At 35.6% G+C, this 14573-nt stretch overlaps 4 protein-coding genes across 6 annotated transcripts; 2 read left to right on the forward strand and 2 right to left on the reverse strand.

The window, feature by feature from the left end:
- The first annotated feature begins 2261 nt into the window (after positions 1-2261).
- On the forward strand, positions 2262-5589 carry LOC137575093 (transcription factor mef2A). 3 transcript variants are annotated; one of them, XM_068287497.1, is made up of 7 exons: positions 2262-2822; positions 2880-3398; positions 3516-3634; positions 3696-3812; positions 3846-4023; positions 4360-4922; positions 4993-5589. In XM_068287497.1, the coding sequence occupies exons 1-7, from the start codon at positions 2636-2638 to the stop codon at positions 5377-5379; spliced, it is 2070 nt and encodes a 689-aa protein (XP_068143598.1). In that variant the 5' UTR covers positions 2262-2635; the 3' UTR covers positions 5380-5589. The 3 variants fall into 3 exon arrangements, with proteins under 3 accessions (XP_068143598.1, XP_068143596.1, XP_068143599.1); XM_068287495.1 differs by having other exon boundaries at positions 3696-4023; positions 4993-5586; XM_068287498.1 differs by having other exon boundaries at positions 2880-3353; positions 3696-4023; positions 4993-5585.
- Positions 5590-6854: 1265 nt separating this feature from the next.
- On the reverse strand, positions 6855-10798 carry Ubc2 (ubiquitin conjugating enzyme 2). Its single transcript, XM_068287494.1, has 4 exons — positions 10457-10798; positions 8570-9207; positions 7684-7768; positions 6855-7569 (listed from the first exon to the last, which is right to left on the reverse strand). Exons 2-4 carry the CDS (start codon positions 9177-9179, stop codon positions 7557-7559), a joined length of 708 nt encoding a protein of 235 aa, XP_068143595.1. The 5' UTR covers positions 9180-9207; positions 10457-10798; the 3' UTR covers positions 6855-7556.
- Positions 10799-10902: 104 nt separating this feature from the next.
- Positions 10903-12722, reverse strand: LOC137575091 (ribosome biogenesis protein WDR12 homolog). Its single transcript, XM_068287493.1, has 4 exons — positions 12400-12722; positions 11664-12339; positions 11353-11599; positions 10903-11293 (listed from the first exon to the last, which is right to left on the reverse strand). Exons 1-4 carry the CDS (start codon positions 12456-12458, stop codon positions 11004-11006), a joined length of 1272 nt encoding a protein of 423 aa, XP_068143594.1. The 5' UTR covers positions 12459-12722; the 3' UTR covers positions 10903-11003.
- Positions 12723-13777: 1055 nt separating this feature from the next.
- LOC137575123 (uncharacterized) lies at positions 13778-14195 on the forward strand. Its single transcript, XM_068287529.1, has one exon. It carries the CDS (start codon positions 13812-13814, stop codon positions 14109-14111), a length of 300 nt encoding a protein of 99 aa, XP_068143630.1. The 5' UTR covers positions 13778-13811; the 3' UTR covers positions 14112-14195.
- Positions 14196-14573: the final 378 nt, after the last annotated feature.

Consider the following 14573-nt stretch of genomic DNA (forward strand, 5'->3'; position numbering starts at 1 on the left):
CTATATGCATACGTATGTGTGAGTGTGTGCAAACGTATTTGTGTACATGTCTCTATACTAAGGCCATCCACCAATACCAACGAAAACTGCTGCCCCTTTTGTTGGCATGGGTGACCCCCTGAAGTATGCAATGGTGTGTTTTTTTTATGTTTATGCTTCAACCCAGACCTCGCCTAGCATTTTGCCCACTTTATGACTCCAACAAAATGCTTCCTTTCTTTTCTTTTTTTGTTATTTCTCTCGCTTTGTGTCTTTGCCACGGCTCAGGCACTGCATGTCCCACCAAAATGGGGTGGATTCTTGGTTGCCGCTTGCCTTTGTGCAACGCGGGCGTTTTAATAGGCAACATGGGGGCTGCCTCAGTAGATTTTCATTAACATTTTCAAGTTGTACAATTTTTAAAGTGGCAAACGCAACACCAACAAAACTGAAACAAAAAATTGCGCATGCGTTCCAAGCGGTTCTAACACTCTGTTAATTAACAGTAGAAATCTGAAAATTTATTTATAGAAAGAATCAACACAAAGATTATCAAAACCTATTTAGAAAAATCCATCTAAAAACATTGATATTTTTTAGAAAAGCAAACAAAAATACATTGTTTTTTGTATTTGTCTGAATTATCTTCGCCCATATCCATATCTTTTATCGTTTGGCACCAACCCCAAATCGAAATCCTACACCCAACCACCCATTGTTGAATTATTAAAGCCTTTAATAAAAATAGAAAGGTAAAAAGCTTTTACATTTATTGATTTTCTTTTATGCTGAAGATGAGACGAGTCTGAAACAATCAGCCAACGTTATTGTTATGCTGCGACGAATTGGCAAGGTCTGCAAGGTTAGGGTTGAAAGGCAAACGAAACATAAGGTTAACCATATGGTAACTGGAAAGCAAAGAGAGAAATGAAAATAGAGAGAGAAAAGCTTTTTTCACATAGTGTGCTCTTCAAAGAGAACTAAAAATCTTATAAATACTTAAACTCAAAACAAAGGTTTCATCTTCCATGTTTCCTGTATTAAATTATGTTAGCTTCACACTGAAATCCCATTAACTATAACTATAACAATGTTATAAATGAAGAGTAAATATGCTTCAATACTGTCCCTCTACTTGTAACTACTAAATACTAAATTCAAACATTTAGAATAAAACTTTCAGATTACTTTAGCCAAATTTACCAAAAATTTTGCTATATTCAAACTATAATACGTAATTTCGTCATCAAGCATAGAATGAATTCCTTCGATTTTATTCGTCAGGAATAAAATTAAGTTTTTATTTTAATAACATTTAAGTTTTATAACAATTGTAGAGCACTACTGGAAGATATGTCACTGACTAAAGGCGATTTGGACGATTCAAACTTTGGATCAAGACTGATTGGTTCTGTTCTGTTGATATATACAAGAAGGCTTGGGTACTTGACGCGCGACGCTTGTCGGGTCCAATAGTCCAACGGGTGGGGGCGTGGGATCATTATTTGGTTTATTGTCGAAATGTTTTGAAATATGCCGACTAAGCGAGCCTGACACCATTCTTAATGTTGTTTAGTCTGGCAGCTGGCTATGTGATGTTGAAATTGGAATCTTCCTGTCTGACAAATGGAGCGCTCAGATTTGTCCCTTGAAGCATTAGCATTACTTTTCTATTAGCATTGAAAGTAAAAACCATTCTATTGAAATTTTTTTCCTTGCCATTGAAAATATCGTATGCCAAAGAATTCTGTTTCAAAATTTCCTAAATTTTTTAAATTTTGACTAATTTTCTGTAAATTTAGCTTAATTTTTATATTTTTTCATTTTGAAATTATTAATTAAAATGCTGATTCGATTCGATTTTTGAAAACAATGATTAATTTTCCAGCATGTTGCATACTTAGATGGGCAAAGTTGACCCCTCTTCGCAGCCATAGATCCGCCTTTGATAAAAAGTCCTTTAAAGCATAAATTTCTCCTTTAAATAAGAGTCTGTTTTATATGATATTTGAAGACATAACAAAAAATGGAAATATTGTTTTTTTGTCGTTTCTTTTATTCAACATATAACCCATAAAAAAATAAAGATCTATTTCTCTTGAAATGCATTTAAGAGCAATGGAGATAGGCAGGTCTCTCAATTTTTTTCAATTCGTTACAATTATCGATAACAAATTCTCTCTTGTCAGCTGTTCTCACAGAGAGCTTTTGAAAGTTTACTTTTATTAGGGGTTTGTTGTGGGGGGTTTTTTCCTTAAGGGAAGTTTCCTTTGCATTTTCCATTGGTTTACATTTTATGCTGTTTGCGAAAAATTTCATTTCATTTCAAGCAATTTGTAAAATAAATTATAACAAAAGAAAAATTGATTATTAAAAAGAAAATCAATTTACTTAATGCTTAATTTGTTTGCCAAAAAAGTGTCCAAAATAAATGAAAAATTCAAGCAGCTGGCTGACTAGAAAAGCCCCACAAAAAAGGAAGAGAAAAAATCAATAGGCGTGTAAAATTTGTAAACACGACAAGCCCTCTAAAAAGATTTGTCCCCCCATCCGCTCACTCTTTGTCAGTGAACTGTGACCAAACCGTAAAATAGATATTAACAGAACACAAGCGTGACCACACAAAGTGATCAGTGATCAGAGTTACACCTTTCAAATGTTAATACCGAAATTGCCAGTGGCCAGTTTGGCCATTACAAGTATAATAATTATCATGATGGAGGCAGTGGCAGCTGCTTCTGGTCTTGGACAACCTGAAATTGCAGTTGCTCCTCCCCCACAACCTCTGATGATGCTGGACATGCATCATCTGTCCAAGCGAATGGATCTGGAGGTCTGCATAGGTAAGAGAACGGAAGAGATTTTCTTTACCGAAATTAAACTTTCTTTTCCACTTTCAGGCCATTTTGATGTCCATAAGAATACGATTATTCGTACGGGTGAATCTCAGGCAATTGGTGGCAAATATTTGCAAGGACTTGAATTGGACACCATTGAGGAATGTGAACGCTTGTGCTGCGAGACGGATGCCTGTGATGTGTATATTTTTGAACGCAAATCTGGTGGCTATTGTTATCTCTTTGAGTGCGGTCCACCGGAGAATTTCCATTGCAAGTTCACCAGGCATGCAAACTATACGAGTGCCGTTCTAACGCCACAGGTTCGGGAAACGGCGGCGGAAGTGGCCAAAAGTAGCACACCGAAACCCCAATTGCCCCATATACCCAGCAATAATATATCGCAACAGGAATGGGAATTGACCAATTTGAAGTTGAAGCCGGAAGTGAAAGATAGCAACAATAACAACAACAAACCGGCAATTGTTGCTGGTGGTTCAGTTGCTGTTGCATCTGTTGCAGCACCATCAACATCAGGTGTGGTTCAGTCACCAAATGTTGTTGTTGCCCCAGTTCAAAGTGGTTGGTTTTGTTTATTTTTTATTTTGAAACAAATTTGAAAGTCAACCAATTGTAAAAAGTTAACCCGCCTCTCGAGAATAACTTTTTGACATTGGTATATTTTCTTTCCAATTTCAGCTCCTCTTGGTCATTGTGGACGATTTCAATTCACTTGTCATTCTGGTGAATGTGTTGCCATTTATAATGCCTGCGATGGTATTCCCCAATGTGAAGATGGCAGCGATGAGGGACCAGAAGTAAGTACCTTTAACTACTTTAGTAGTTAACTATCTTTAATTTCTTGAAATTATTTTCAAGTGCAATGCCATTTCATCAAGTGCCACCAAAGTGAGCAACAATAACAATAATTTGGATATACCCAAGCCCATAGTAGTCCAACAACAACAATATCAGCCAATGCAGTCCAGTTCCGTCCAGCAACAGCAGCAACAGCAGCAGCAACAGCAGCAGCAACAGCAGCAGCAACAGCAACAACATCAAGTACTAATCTTAGGTCCACCACCGCCACCTCCACCACCACCTCCAAGGGTTAATAATCGTGAAGATGCCGCTGCCTGGACAAATCGCAAACTAATTGTCGATGGACAACAACAACAGCAGCAGCAGGGCGAAATTCTGAATGCAGGTAATACAAACAGCAACAAATATTGCTGGCGACTAAATTTTTATAAATATTTATAAAAGAGAAAGGCAAAGAGAAAGAGAGAATGAGACAAAGAGTTTTAAATTGGTATTAAAGCTTAAACACGCAATGCTCATTGCCGCTGGGCAGCATTGTCAGAAGCAATTTTCATTCATTGTTTGCTTGCCGTCACATGAAATTGATTTACGAGGGATGTACATATACATTATGTAGCTCTACTTTGTAATTAATTCAATTAGTTCTCTTAGTGCGTTAAAAAGAAGACACACTTTCCACTTCCGTATATCATTTTTCCATTTAACTTCGAATTCTTTTTAGATGAACAAAGTCACATATTCAATCACAAAGGAGGCCTGCAATTGCAACAACAACCACAGCAACAGGCAGCAATTGGACAGCAGATCCAAGGCCAGGCACCGGGACAGGGTCAGGGGCAAGTAGTTCAAGTTCAACCCGGGCAAATGCAATTGTCCAGTTATAATAATAATCAGAATCTTGGTGCAAGTTCTGTATATGGGATGTCGGGAGTTTATTTAACGCCACCGCAACAGCAACAGCAACCATCACAACAACAACAGCAACAACTTCAACCAGCTGCCTTGCAACCGCTGCCTTCAAACATTGTAACCTGGCCAAAGCCAGTTCAAATTGCGCCACATCAACCACAGCAACAATTGTTGGTTCCCCAACAACAGCAGCAACAAAGTCAGACCTATGCGGTTATTCCTCCGCCTCCGCCACCTCCTCCACAACAACAACAAAAGCCGCAACAATCCATGTTGCCAGTTCTAAATTCAGCTCCCACACATGACAAGGGTCAATTAGCTGACGATGATTACGACTACGATGAGGAAGAAAAGTCAACGGAAGCGCCCAAAAAGGTTTCGTTTCTTATTAAAATTAACTAACATTTCGCATAATTCTAAAGTTTGTAACTTTTTTGTTTTACAGAAACAACGTAAGCACAAAAAAATCAAAACAAAAACCTCCAAAGATCCCATTGAGCTGGCGTTGGAGCAGAACAAAGAGCAACATCAGCAACAGCAGCAGCAACAGCAACCATTGCTGCCAGCTCTGCCCGTGCCTGTTGCTGCCGTGCATGAGCAATACAAAGCGATTCACGAGAATTTGGCTCTAGAGTTTCGCGATCATGATGGTCACTCGGAGCGACCCGGTGGTGCTGTACTCTCTCTGACCATGGGTCTACTGGTGACAGCGGCTCTGGCCATACTCATCGGTTGCCGCATGAGAACAGTTGGCCGACGGGCCCGCCGAGTGGGCGGCAAGAGTCCCTATTCACAGGAGGCCGATTTTCTAGTCAACGGCATGTATCTGTAGACATGGCTGAAATGGGGTTCGAAATGGGGCTAAAAGTGTTGTTTATGTTTTTCCCTACGTCGTTTTTATGTGTGTCTGTGTGTGCGTGCGTGAGAAATGTTTTTCCGGGGCGGGTAACTTCAGTGTCAGTGTATTACCAAAAACTGACCTTTAACATATACGATTATAATAGTCTAATGGATAAACATATTTTATATAAACGGAATATATATACTATATCAAAATAAAATTGAACATATAAACATACCATTTAAAACGACTATTTAATTACAGTTTTAACTGCATATGTTAGCTATCGGGTGATATAAAGTTTATAGTTAAAAGTCTATTATCCTCATGGAATTTTTGTAGCCTGTTATATTTAATACCTAAGAGAAGAAATTTAATTCTTATTAAGGCCTTTAAAGTGTTAAAAAATCCTTTGCAAAATCGAAAAAAGTTTATATCAAGTGAGTTATTTTACCAACTAAACAATTGAAAACAATTCCTCGAAACTACGCCTAATTCGAAAACTACTTGGAATTAGACGCTCTAAAGCAAACAAAAGGTACTTCAATCGTTTTGGTAAAATACAATTTTAAATATAAAAATAATTGTATGACTCTTTAATTTGCAAAAGAATTGTTGGACATATAATTAACAATCTGTTCCTTTAACAAAGGAATGTCTATTTAGGTGCCACGTTGTCAGCAATTTCCATCATCTATTTAATAAAAGATTTTGTATTTATTTTAGTTTTTTCATATAATTTTTCCTTTATTTCGTTTTTATTTAATTTTCCTTTTTCAACTTGTTCTCTTTCAATATTTTTTTCTTTCTTTCTTTCTCTCTCTTTGCTTTTTGTATTAATTTACGCAAAAAACTTATCAATTACTTTATTTAATTTATTTTAATTATTTGTTTTTATCTTTATTTATTTGTTTGTTTTTTGTTTTTTTGTTTATGTCTCGATTTTGAGTCATTAAAACTACAAAATAATAGGAAGTTTTTATGTGTTTTTCTCTTTTTTTTTGTTGTTTTTTTTTTCTATATATATATATATATCTCCTTGTGGTTGTTGTTAATTAAAAATTATTAAGCAAATTTGCATTCTAAATAAAGGACTAACCCAATGTAGGCTCACAATTTACACAATAAATACGGAACAAAACATACATAAAATATTTGGCCCAAAAAGAACAAAAATTTTTCTTATAAATATCACATGAAAGGAAAAACAAAACCGAATTTGGGGTTTACTGTTTTTTTTTTTTTTTGTTTGATTTTGTTTTAAATTTTTGTAAATAACAAAAATTTTTGGAGAATTGTTTACATTTTTTTTTTGTTTTGTTGTTGTGGTTGTCTTAAATTTTTGTATACATTTTGTTTGCAATTTTCGATTAGTCGTTTTACATTTTTTTTTGTTTATCAAGTCTTTTTTTTTGTTTTTGAGAATTTATTTTCTATGTTTTGTGGCCATAATTGTTGTCATAAAATTTGGAATTTTAAGGGTTTTATTTGTTTTAAATGAAATTTGCTGCCCTGATATAAGTATTATGCTTTAAAATAGGCTTGTTACTTGTTTTAACTTTCATTTCATTTGTTTAGCTCCACGCTTTGTTGTTGTTGTTTATTTTACTTAACACTGTACACATATAATAAAAACTAAATATATTTATATTTAATTATGCAAGTTTGAATAGGTTTTTTAGTGCAATTTATGATGCATTGATTAATGGTTCTTGTTTTATATTCAATTTGTTTTTTTTTTTTTTTTGCTAAGCGATCTAAAACACAATATCTTTTTCAGATCTCTTTCCCTTTGCTTATTTGTTTGTTGAAAAATACATAGATTATAAAATCTTCAAATTGTTTGTTTTTTACAAATCGTTTGTATGTATAAACGGGATATTATGTTATTTATTAATATTTTTAAAGAGGGAACGTCGACTATTTCTGGTTTGGAGTTTTTCTGCGTGTGTTGTTATGTGTGTGGTAATAGTTATTGTTGTTTATTATTTAGCAATAGGTTGTTTCTGTGTTATTCTGTTTTTGTTTTATTATTATTATTATTATATATATATATATATTTATAAAATAGACTTTTTATTTTGCAATATGCGAATTTTCGTTTTTTGTTGTTGCTGTGGTTGTTGCAGATGTTCTTGTGGTACTTGTGTGATGCCCAGCTTTACGCATCATGTTGCGTATCTGAAATAATAAAGGAACAGAAATTAAAAATATTTATAGAGAAGAATATAATATTTATAGAATTTATTATATAGAAGTTGTATGTACAATGTACATGTATATTCAAGCACTTACCTCTTTGTCCAAAGACGCGCAATTCGATCATGCTCTTCGCGATTTTGCAAATATTGCGTGGCAATACTGCCTACCAAAGGATCAGCTGAAATAATCAATATATGTTTATGTAAATAGATATTTTAGCCACGAAAATGTCTTTTGCACAGTTTTAGAGAATATGTTTTTCAAGTATTAATAAGTCTCTATTTTATCTTAATTTATATGTTGAATACTATTAAACCATTCTAGAACTAATTTATTAACTTGAACTTCAGTTCTAAGTGGAACAAATGTTATATAATAAAATCAAATATAATTATCATTTATGATTAGTAAAATATAAGTCAAAAATCTAACTTTTGTGTGCAAACTAATCATAAATATAAATTAAATGATTTAAAACATTTTAAAAATAAGTTTCATCACATTTATAGCGAAACAATTTCTAAAAGTATTATATCAATTAAATTGGAGAACTGTCAACAAAAAATTAATGTTGAGAATAGAAATCGTAAAAAAATGTAAGCCTCAAAATTAATTAATTAATGTTTTAGAATTCAACTCTTATTCGACATTTTCATAAAAAATTCTCTTTGAACGGTTTAAGAAAAGAAAATAACATAAAAGGCAAAAAATCTAAAGCTCCAGGTTTTTTTGGCTAAAGTTTCATAAGTTATATAAACTTTAATATGAACTTTTCGTTTATCCGAAGAGTTCAACACCGATTATCCGGGACGGTGAGAACCAGAGCCATGATGGAAAATTGAAAATCCAGGCAAATCGAGAGAGACTTTTATAAGTAAGGCTTATTACTCTACTCTTTCTTTAAGAACTATTTGACATTATAATTATTTCCCGGATTTAAATACTAAATACTTATAAAATTTTTAACAAAGGACCTTACCAGGATTACAGTCTGTAAGCAGGGAACAAATTGACAGCAGCACTTTTGATATGGTCAATGCCGGTGACCAATTGTCTTTGAGTATATCCAGACAGATCACGCCTTGGCTATTGATATTGCAGTGATAGATACGGGTGCGAAATGTGACTTTGGGCGGTTTGAATGGATATTCCGGTGAGAAGTGTATGTCGAGGAAGAAGACACCACCTTCATATACGGAGCCGGGTGGTCCCAAAATTGTTGATACCCATTCATAAAGATTATCACCCTTTGGTCCGGCACTGCAATTTGGAGGTGGATCTAATGTTATCTCAGCCAGCTCCTTCTGTATACGCTTGGCCGATGTGCCCAACGCTTTTGATATTCTTGGCGTGGGCTTGGCATCTTTGCGGGGTTCATCACTGCCACCTGTATTGCTGCCCGAGGCGCCGCCATTGGTGTTGGCCGCACCACGTCCTCGAGTCGGTGCTGTTGCTGTGGCTGGGCCACCGGCAGTTGTTACCTGATTATTGGCATTGCTGGCTGTTGTGCTTGGAGCGCTGGCATTTGAGCTAGCACTGGAGGTGGCCACTTCACCCGCGGCGCTGCCTGCTGCTGAAGTTGAAGACATTCTTGGCAGCTGGTTGTATTAAATACGTCTGTAAATGGAAAAAAGAAACAAATAAACACATTTAGTACATTCAGATTTAGTACATTCTTGACTTGCACCTAGTCAATGGCTTAGTGGAGACCTACTAAAAGTATAATACTGTATTCTCGATTTACTGGCAATTAAGCAATACTGAAAGGTAGTTCTATCGGAAATACTAGAAAGGATTGTGGATTAACGAATCCTTTTTCTTTATTTCATTGGTCTAATATGATTAGTTGCAGTCTTTTACGGTCTTAATTAACAATCTGTCAAAAATGCAATTTCCTAATAATGATATTCTTGACGGATTTTTAATAATTTGAGTTTGATTTGTTAAACAATTAGAATAAAAACAAATAGCATTATAGGCAAAATAAAAAGAGGTTGAGACGATTTCTGTTGATGTAAGGGTCAGACAATTTGTCAGAGTTCAACATGAAATTTGTTCAAACGCTCTCAAAGGCGTTTCTTTGTTCTCAATGATTAGAATACATTTTATAGAGTGTATATTAATCGATCGAATAAAACAGCCTAAACTAACCATACATTATCTTTGTTCCTATAATTAACATATTGACAAATACTATATACATACATATGTATTTGTTTACAAATGCCACATTCGTTAATTGACAAATATATTTGACAGCAACTAATTTTTTTGGAAAGCTGTCAAAAAGGGTTTTTCATTTACATTTTTCCTTCATAAATGTATGCCTTAATGGGAAATTAAATGGTAGGGAATACAGAAAGTTACATATTTTCTCTTTGGCTTTGTCTACGCGGTTAGTTAAGCATATTTGTGTTTTTTGCGCCTGATTCATTTTTTCTTTCTTTCTTTTTTTTTTTTTTTGTGTAATTTGAATCACACTAAGAGTCAGGGGCCAGCGGCCATTTTGGCAAACTCTCGGTCGGAGGTTGTGTGGCTCATGTTCCGTCTGTCGTGTAGGTTGGTAATTGATTTCTTCACGATGTTGGATGAATGTTTCATCCGATTTTCTTGAAATGCAATGGAACTCTACTTTTGGGACTCCTCCGGGTGAATAGCATTGGCCGTAGTACGTAAAAATCAATCACCAGACATTTGCAAATCGCGTTGTTGTTGTGGCTGCTGCTGCCAGCCGCCGCTCTCCATTTACTCTTACTGACTCTCTCTCCCTCTCTCAATTGAGTGATTGCACAATTTTCTCTTTCATTTAATGCACAAACAAGAAACAAAGAATGGTTTATTTGTTGTTTAGTTATAACATACACACCTTTGTCGCACAATTTGCTGTGTCGGTTGCCTTTTGCTTTCTTTCTTCTACCCAAACACTTGCAAAAATTATTTTCGTCTCGATCCCTCTCTCTAACACACACACCGATTCCCTGCCGCCTACTCCCGTTCTTCTTTCGCTCTCGCAGACAAAACACACACGCAGTTTTCCCAAGCGTTAATATTTTTACTTTGTTCGTTGTATATTTGGCAGTTTATCGCTGTTGTCTTTGCACTTTAACTTAAATTGTTTTATTGGTTATTGTTAAACATTTCATCAAAATTCTTGCAAAAATATAAGATTGAGACCAGTGTTGCCGGTTTTTCCACTGATTCTGGCAACACTGATTGACACAGGCAGCCGCTAGAGATGGTCCGTCAGTAATCTAAGTTTTATCGATATAAAATCTTTAAACACTCTATGCAAAAAGAACTTGCCACAAAAAATTATTGAATTAGATTTACATCAGTTATAGGGATCCAGGTCCCTAAAGACATCATTTATTAAAGAAAAATCAGGCCTTAAATCTACAACTATGATTAGTAATTTACTTATCTTCCATTGTTTCTATGCCGGCTTTGCGAGACTTAAAAACTCTCACCGTATTATCGGCTCCGCCTGAACAAATATATTTAGGATTGGACCAATCAATATCCAATACCTTTTCACCATGCCCCAAAAGATCGTACAGTGGAGCCTTCGGACTGCGACAATCCCAAAGCTTGTTTTGATTATCGTAAGCCCCAGATACGAATAGAAATTCCTCTGTAGTCGACCACATAACAGTCTGAACCCAGGCATTATGCCCCAGGTAGGTGTTACGAACGATGGAACCCTCTGCAACAAAAGAACTACGTTAAGATATCTCATATCAAAGCAAAAAAATATTCTCTTACGGTTGGTTCTAGGATCATAAAGCCGAAGATTTTTATCCGCTGAAGCTGTGACAATTAAACGATTTAAGTTTGAGTAACTTGCATCGAAAATGGATTTGTTAGTGGAAATCTCCGTTTTAATGCCCTCTAGGCTAAGATCCCAGATTTTCATAGTGTGATCCCAACTCGTGGTGAGCAGAGTACTCGTGTCAATCCATTGAACAGCTGAGATACTTTCACGATGTCCTTGCAAAGTCATGATTGGAGTCTACAATGAAATATGTGAGATTATAGTCGGATCCAAATATATACATTATATTCTCTGAATTTACCCGAACGCCATTTTCTTTTGACTTTTTGGAAGAAGCAGCATCACCTCCAGCATCATCTTCGGCGGCAGACCACACCTTTAACATGGTATCCCAGGAGCCTGTGGCAAATCGCGTTGCATCGGGACTAACACTTATGCTATCCACTCCTCTTTCATGTCCCTTACAAATTGACACACATTCAACAGCATTAGAGTCAACATTCCACTGCCAAAGCATTACTGTTTGATCCTGGGAACTTGATACAAATCGTCCAATTCCATTATCCAAAGAAATCCAGTCCACTGCTTTAATAGGAGCCGTGTGTCCAGGTATGGTCAATATATGCTTTCCTTTGTGAGTCCATATGTTTAAGGTATTATCATAGCAGCCAGTAAGGATCCATTTGTCAGAAACTTTCACTGCAGACACCCAATCATCATGCAACAGGCAATCTTGTGGTTCTGGAGCCGGAAATCGCTCTACATACTCAATTTCTATTGCATCTTCAAAGCTAATAGCCTTCTCTTTAAGATGATCACACAAACGACCACGAAGGTATTCATCAAACACAAGGAAATCGAAATCAATAGACGACTCTTCTCCGGATTTATTTCGCAGCAAGGCATTAAGAAACGTATTCAGCTCAACTGTGGTCATCGTGCCATCTATGGCGTAAGGCACATCAGGCACGGCATAGCTGAAAGTTATTGTTGGCTAAGAACTTTGTTTTTCAAATAATTTAACTGTTATCACTTACTGTTCTTGTTTGGTTTTGAGATGCACTTGCACCTGACCCTCGCCGTTTTCCGCATCCATCTCGCACGCTCTCTCTCTCTCTTACTCTGTCACACGCACACTCACTAGTTTGCTACACGTGCGTTTTTTCCTCCCACCAAGCAGCAATGTTTTGATTCCTATTTATTGGTAAGAGTGCCTCTATTTCCTGGTGTCTTGTAACTCCAGGGTATGGGAAGGCTCTCTGGGGCTTTGACTTTGATTATTCCAAATAGCTTATTTTTAATATTTTATTTATTTCCCGGTTTTAACCGTCCAAAACGAAATATAAAACACCAGTGCTGCCAGAAGATAAAAATCGGGTTATCAAAATTGTTGTGCTATCGATAAAAAATCGAAAAATTAGTCGAATTTGGGCGCCAATTAATAAAACCGTGGAATCGGAAAAAGGTATTTCAATTTTATTTGGTTACCATAACATTTTTTAATCCTTTTCAAAATGAAGTGTTTAAGTGGTTTGAAAACACTACATTATTTGATTTAAAAAATACTTCTATAAGGCTTGATTAACTCATTTATTTATAACAGTAAGTTAATATTGTTAATAACGGTATTTTTAGGAAAGGCAATAAAAACTTTAACTATGCTCAACAGTATTGTAAATTTGCAATTGAAAATTTTAATTATAAAAGACAATTGGTTACAGAAATATAAATTAAAAACGAAAAAATAAAAATCATCATAAATATTTAAAAATTAATAGCTAAAGCAGACGACGCAACTTTTCGCCCTTCTTTTTTGTTTTTTGCCCAAATATTACGCAAAAAGGAAAAAAAGATTAACATTTAATAAAAAAAAATAAAAAAACAACCATGGCAGCAATTTGTAAATGGCTCTTTATATTGCAAAGACTGGTAATTGTTGACAAAAAAAAAAAAAAACGTTTAAAGTCATTAATGAACCAGATAGCCAACACCTGAATGACCACTTTGGTGTGTGTAGACTGGAAGGTTAAATGCCACTTGACATTTGTTTCTTCACTTACTCTTTAAAGTGAAGCTTAACCTTCGCATTAAAAGTGGACAAAACTATAATTTCCCATACAAAACCAACAGAAAAAACAAAAAATAAAAAACAAATTATTTTTACTTCATTTGAACTGGAATCGGCCAAAAAATTACCAAAATAAAAAACCAGAAACGCAAAAGACACTTTCCAGGCTGCAGCAGAGGCCTTCCAATTCCCATGTTGAAGCTCAGCTTATAAAACGAGCTGGAGACCAGCGCAGGCGAAACATTCAAAAACCGACACGCGCAAGGTAAGACCGTTACAAGAAATTACAAATCAAAATTTGAAATCAACGCGACCGCTAACGTTAACGCGTTAACATTTGCAGAAACAAAAAGAACCAATTACAAAATAAAAACAAAGAAAATGAAAGTGTTCGCGCTGTGTTCTATGCTTGCCCTGCTCCTGGCTGGTGGAGTTCACTCGATGCCACAGAATCGTGAGGGTGCCGCCTATACAAACGAAGCCATCCGTCAGGCCCAACAAACTCTGCTGATACCCAAAGATGCCCAAATACAGAATGTTCAAGAGGGTATCGAACTGGGTGCCTATGAGCAAATTCCCGGCAATCAGCGCATCAATCTATTTGAAATCTTGGGCGATCAAGTGCCCTCCGAGGTGATAAACAATCTGCAAGCTCAGGTCGATCAGATTGGACGTAATTAAATAATTTAGAAATGTACATAAAAATATATTAATTTGTTCACTGTTCCCTTGTTAAGTTTAAAAAACAGAAAGATTGAAAAAAAAAAAAAAAAAAAAAAAAATACACACACATACAAAACATCAATAAAAAGAGAGTGTATTTTAATTTTTCGACAAAGATTTATTATCAAAGATCAGCGAAAGTAAAACCAGTTGATATCGCCTATTGGTTTTTGACTTTTGGGAAGACTTTCTCCTCTGTGATGTCCCGCTGCGCATACAAATTAAACAAAATTCGCTTACCCATTTTTGTCTACCTCTCTCTCGCACTCTCTGCAATCCTCTGTCCTCTGTTAGCCTGGCTTATGTAACAGTTAACTTTTCAACCATTGTACATATTACAGTTCAATAATCGTAAATATATGTATGTACACATGTGTGTGAATGAATCGGCGTGTCGCCTGGGGGCAACCTGAGACGTCG

Source organism: Drosophila tropicalis, unplaced genomic scaffold (assembly GCF_018151085.1).
Source record: "Drosophila tropicalis isolate 14030-0801.00 unplaced genomic scaffold, ASM1815108v1 contig_562, whole genome shotgun sequence".
In the NCBI taxonomy this organism is placed as follows: domain Eukaryota; kingdom Metazoa; phylum Arthropoda; class Insecta; order Diptera; family Drosophilidae; genus Drosophila; species Drosophila tropicalis.

What these genes read in the sequence shown, in the direction of transcription:
- LOC137575093 (XM_068287495.1), top strand. Translation starts at nt 2,636, where the DNA reads ATGTTAATACCGAAATTGCCAGTGGCCAGTTTGGCCATTACAAGTATA. An exon ending in GGGCGAAATTCTGAATGCAG is followed by an intron (nt 4,024 to 4,359) that starts GTAATACAAACA and finishes AATTCTTTTTAG; the next exon opens with ATGAACAAAGTCACATATTC. An exon ending in CAACGGAAGCGCCCAAAAAG is followed by an intron (nt 4,923 to 4,992) that starts GTTTCGTTTCTT and finishes TTTGTTTTACAG; the next exon opens with AAACAACGTAAGCACAAAAA.
- Ubc2 (XM_068287494.1), bottom strand. Translation starts at nt 9,179, where the DNA reads ATGTCTTCAACTTCAGCAGCAGGCAGCGCCGCGGGTGAAGTGGCCACC. An exon ending in GCTTACAGACTGTAATCCTG is followed by an intron (nt 7,769 to 8,569) that starts GTAAGGTCCTTT and finishes TGATTATTTCAG; the next exon opens with CTGATCCTTTGGTAGGCAGT.
- LOC137575091 (XM_068287493.1), bottom strand. Translation starts at nt 12,458, where the DNA reads ATGGATGCGGAAAACGGCGAGGGTCAGGTGCAAGTGCATCTCAAAACC. An exon ending in CTCAAAACCAAACAAGAACA is followed by an intron (nt 12,340 to 12,399) that starts GTAAGTGATAAC and finishes AATAACTTTCAG; the next exon opens with CTATGCCGTGCCTGATGTGC. An exon ending in TTATGATCCTAGAACCAACC is followed by an intron (nt 11,294 to 11,352) that starts GTAAGAGAATAT and finishes CTTTTGTTGCAG; the next exon opens with AGGGTTCCATCGTTCGTAAC.
- LOC137575123 (XM_068287529.1), top strand. Translation starts at nt 13,812, where the DNA reads ATGAAAGTGTTCGCGCTGTGTTCTATGCTTGCCCTGCTCCTGGCTGGT.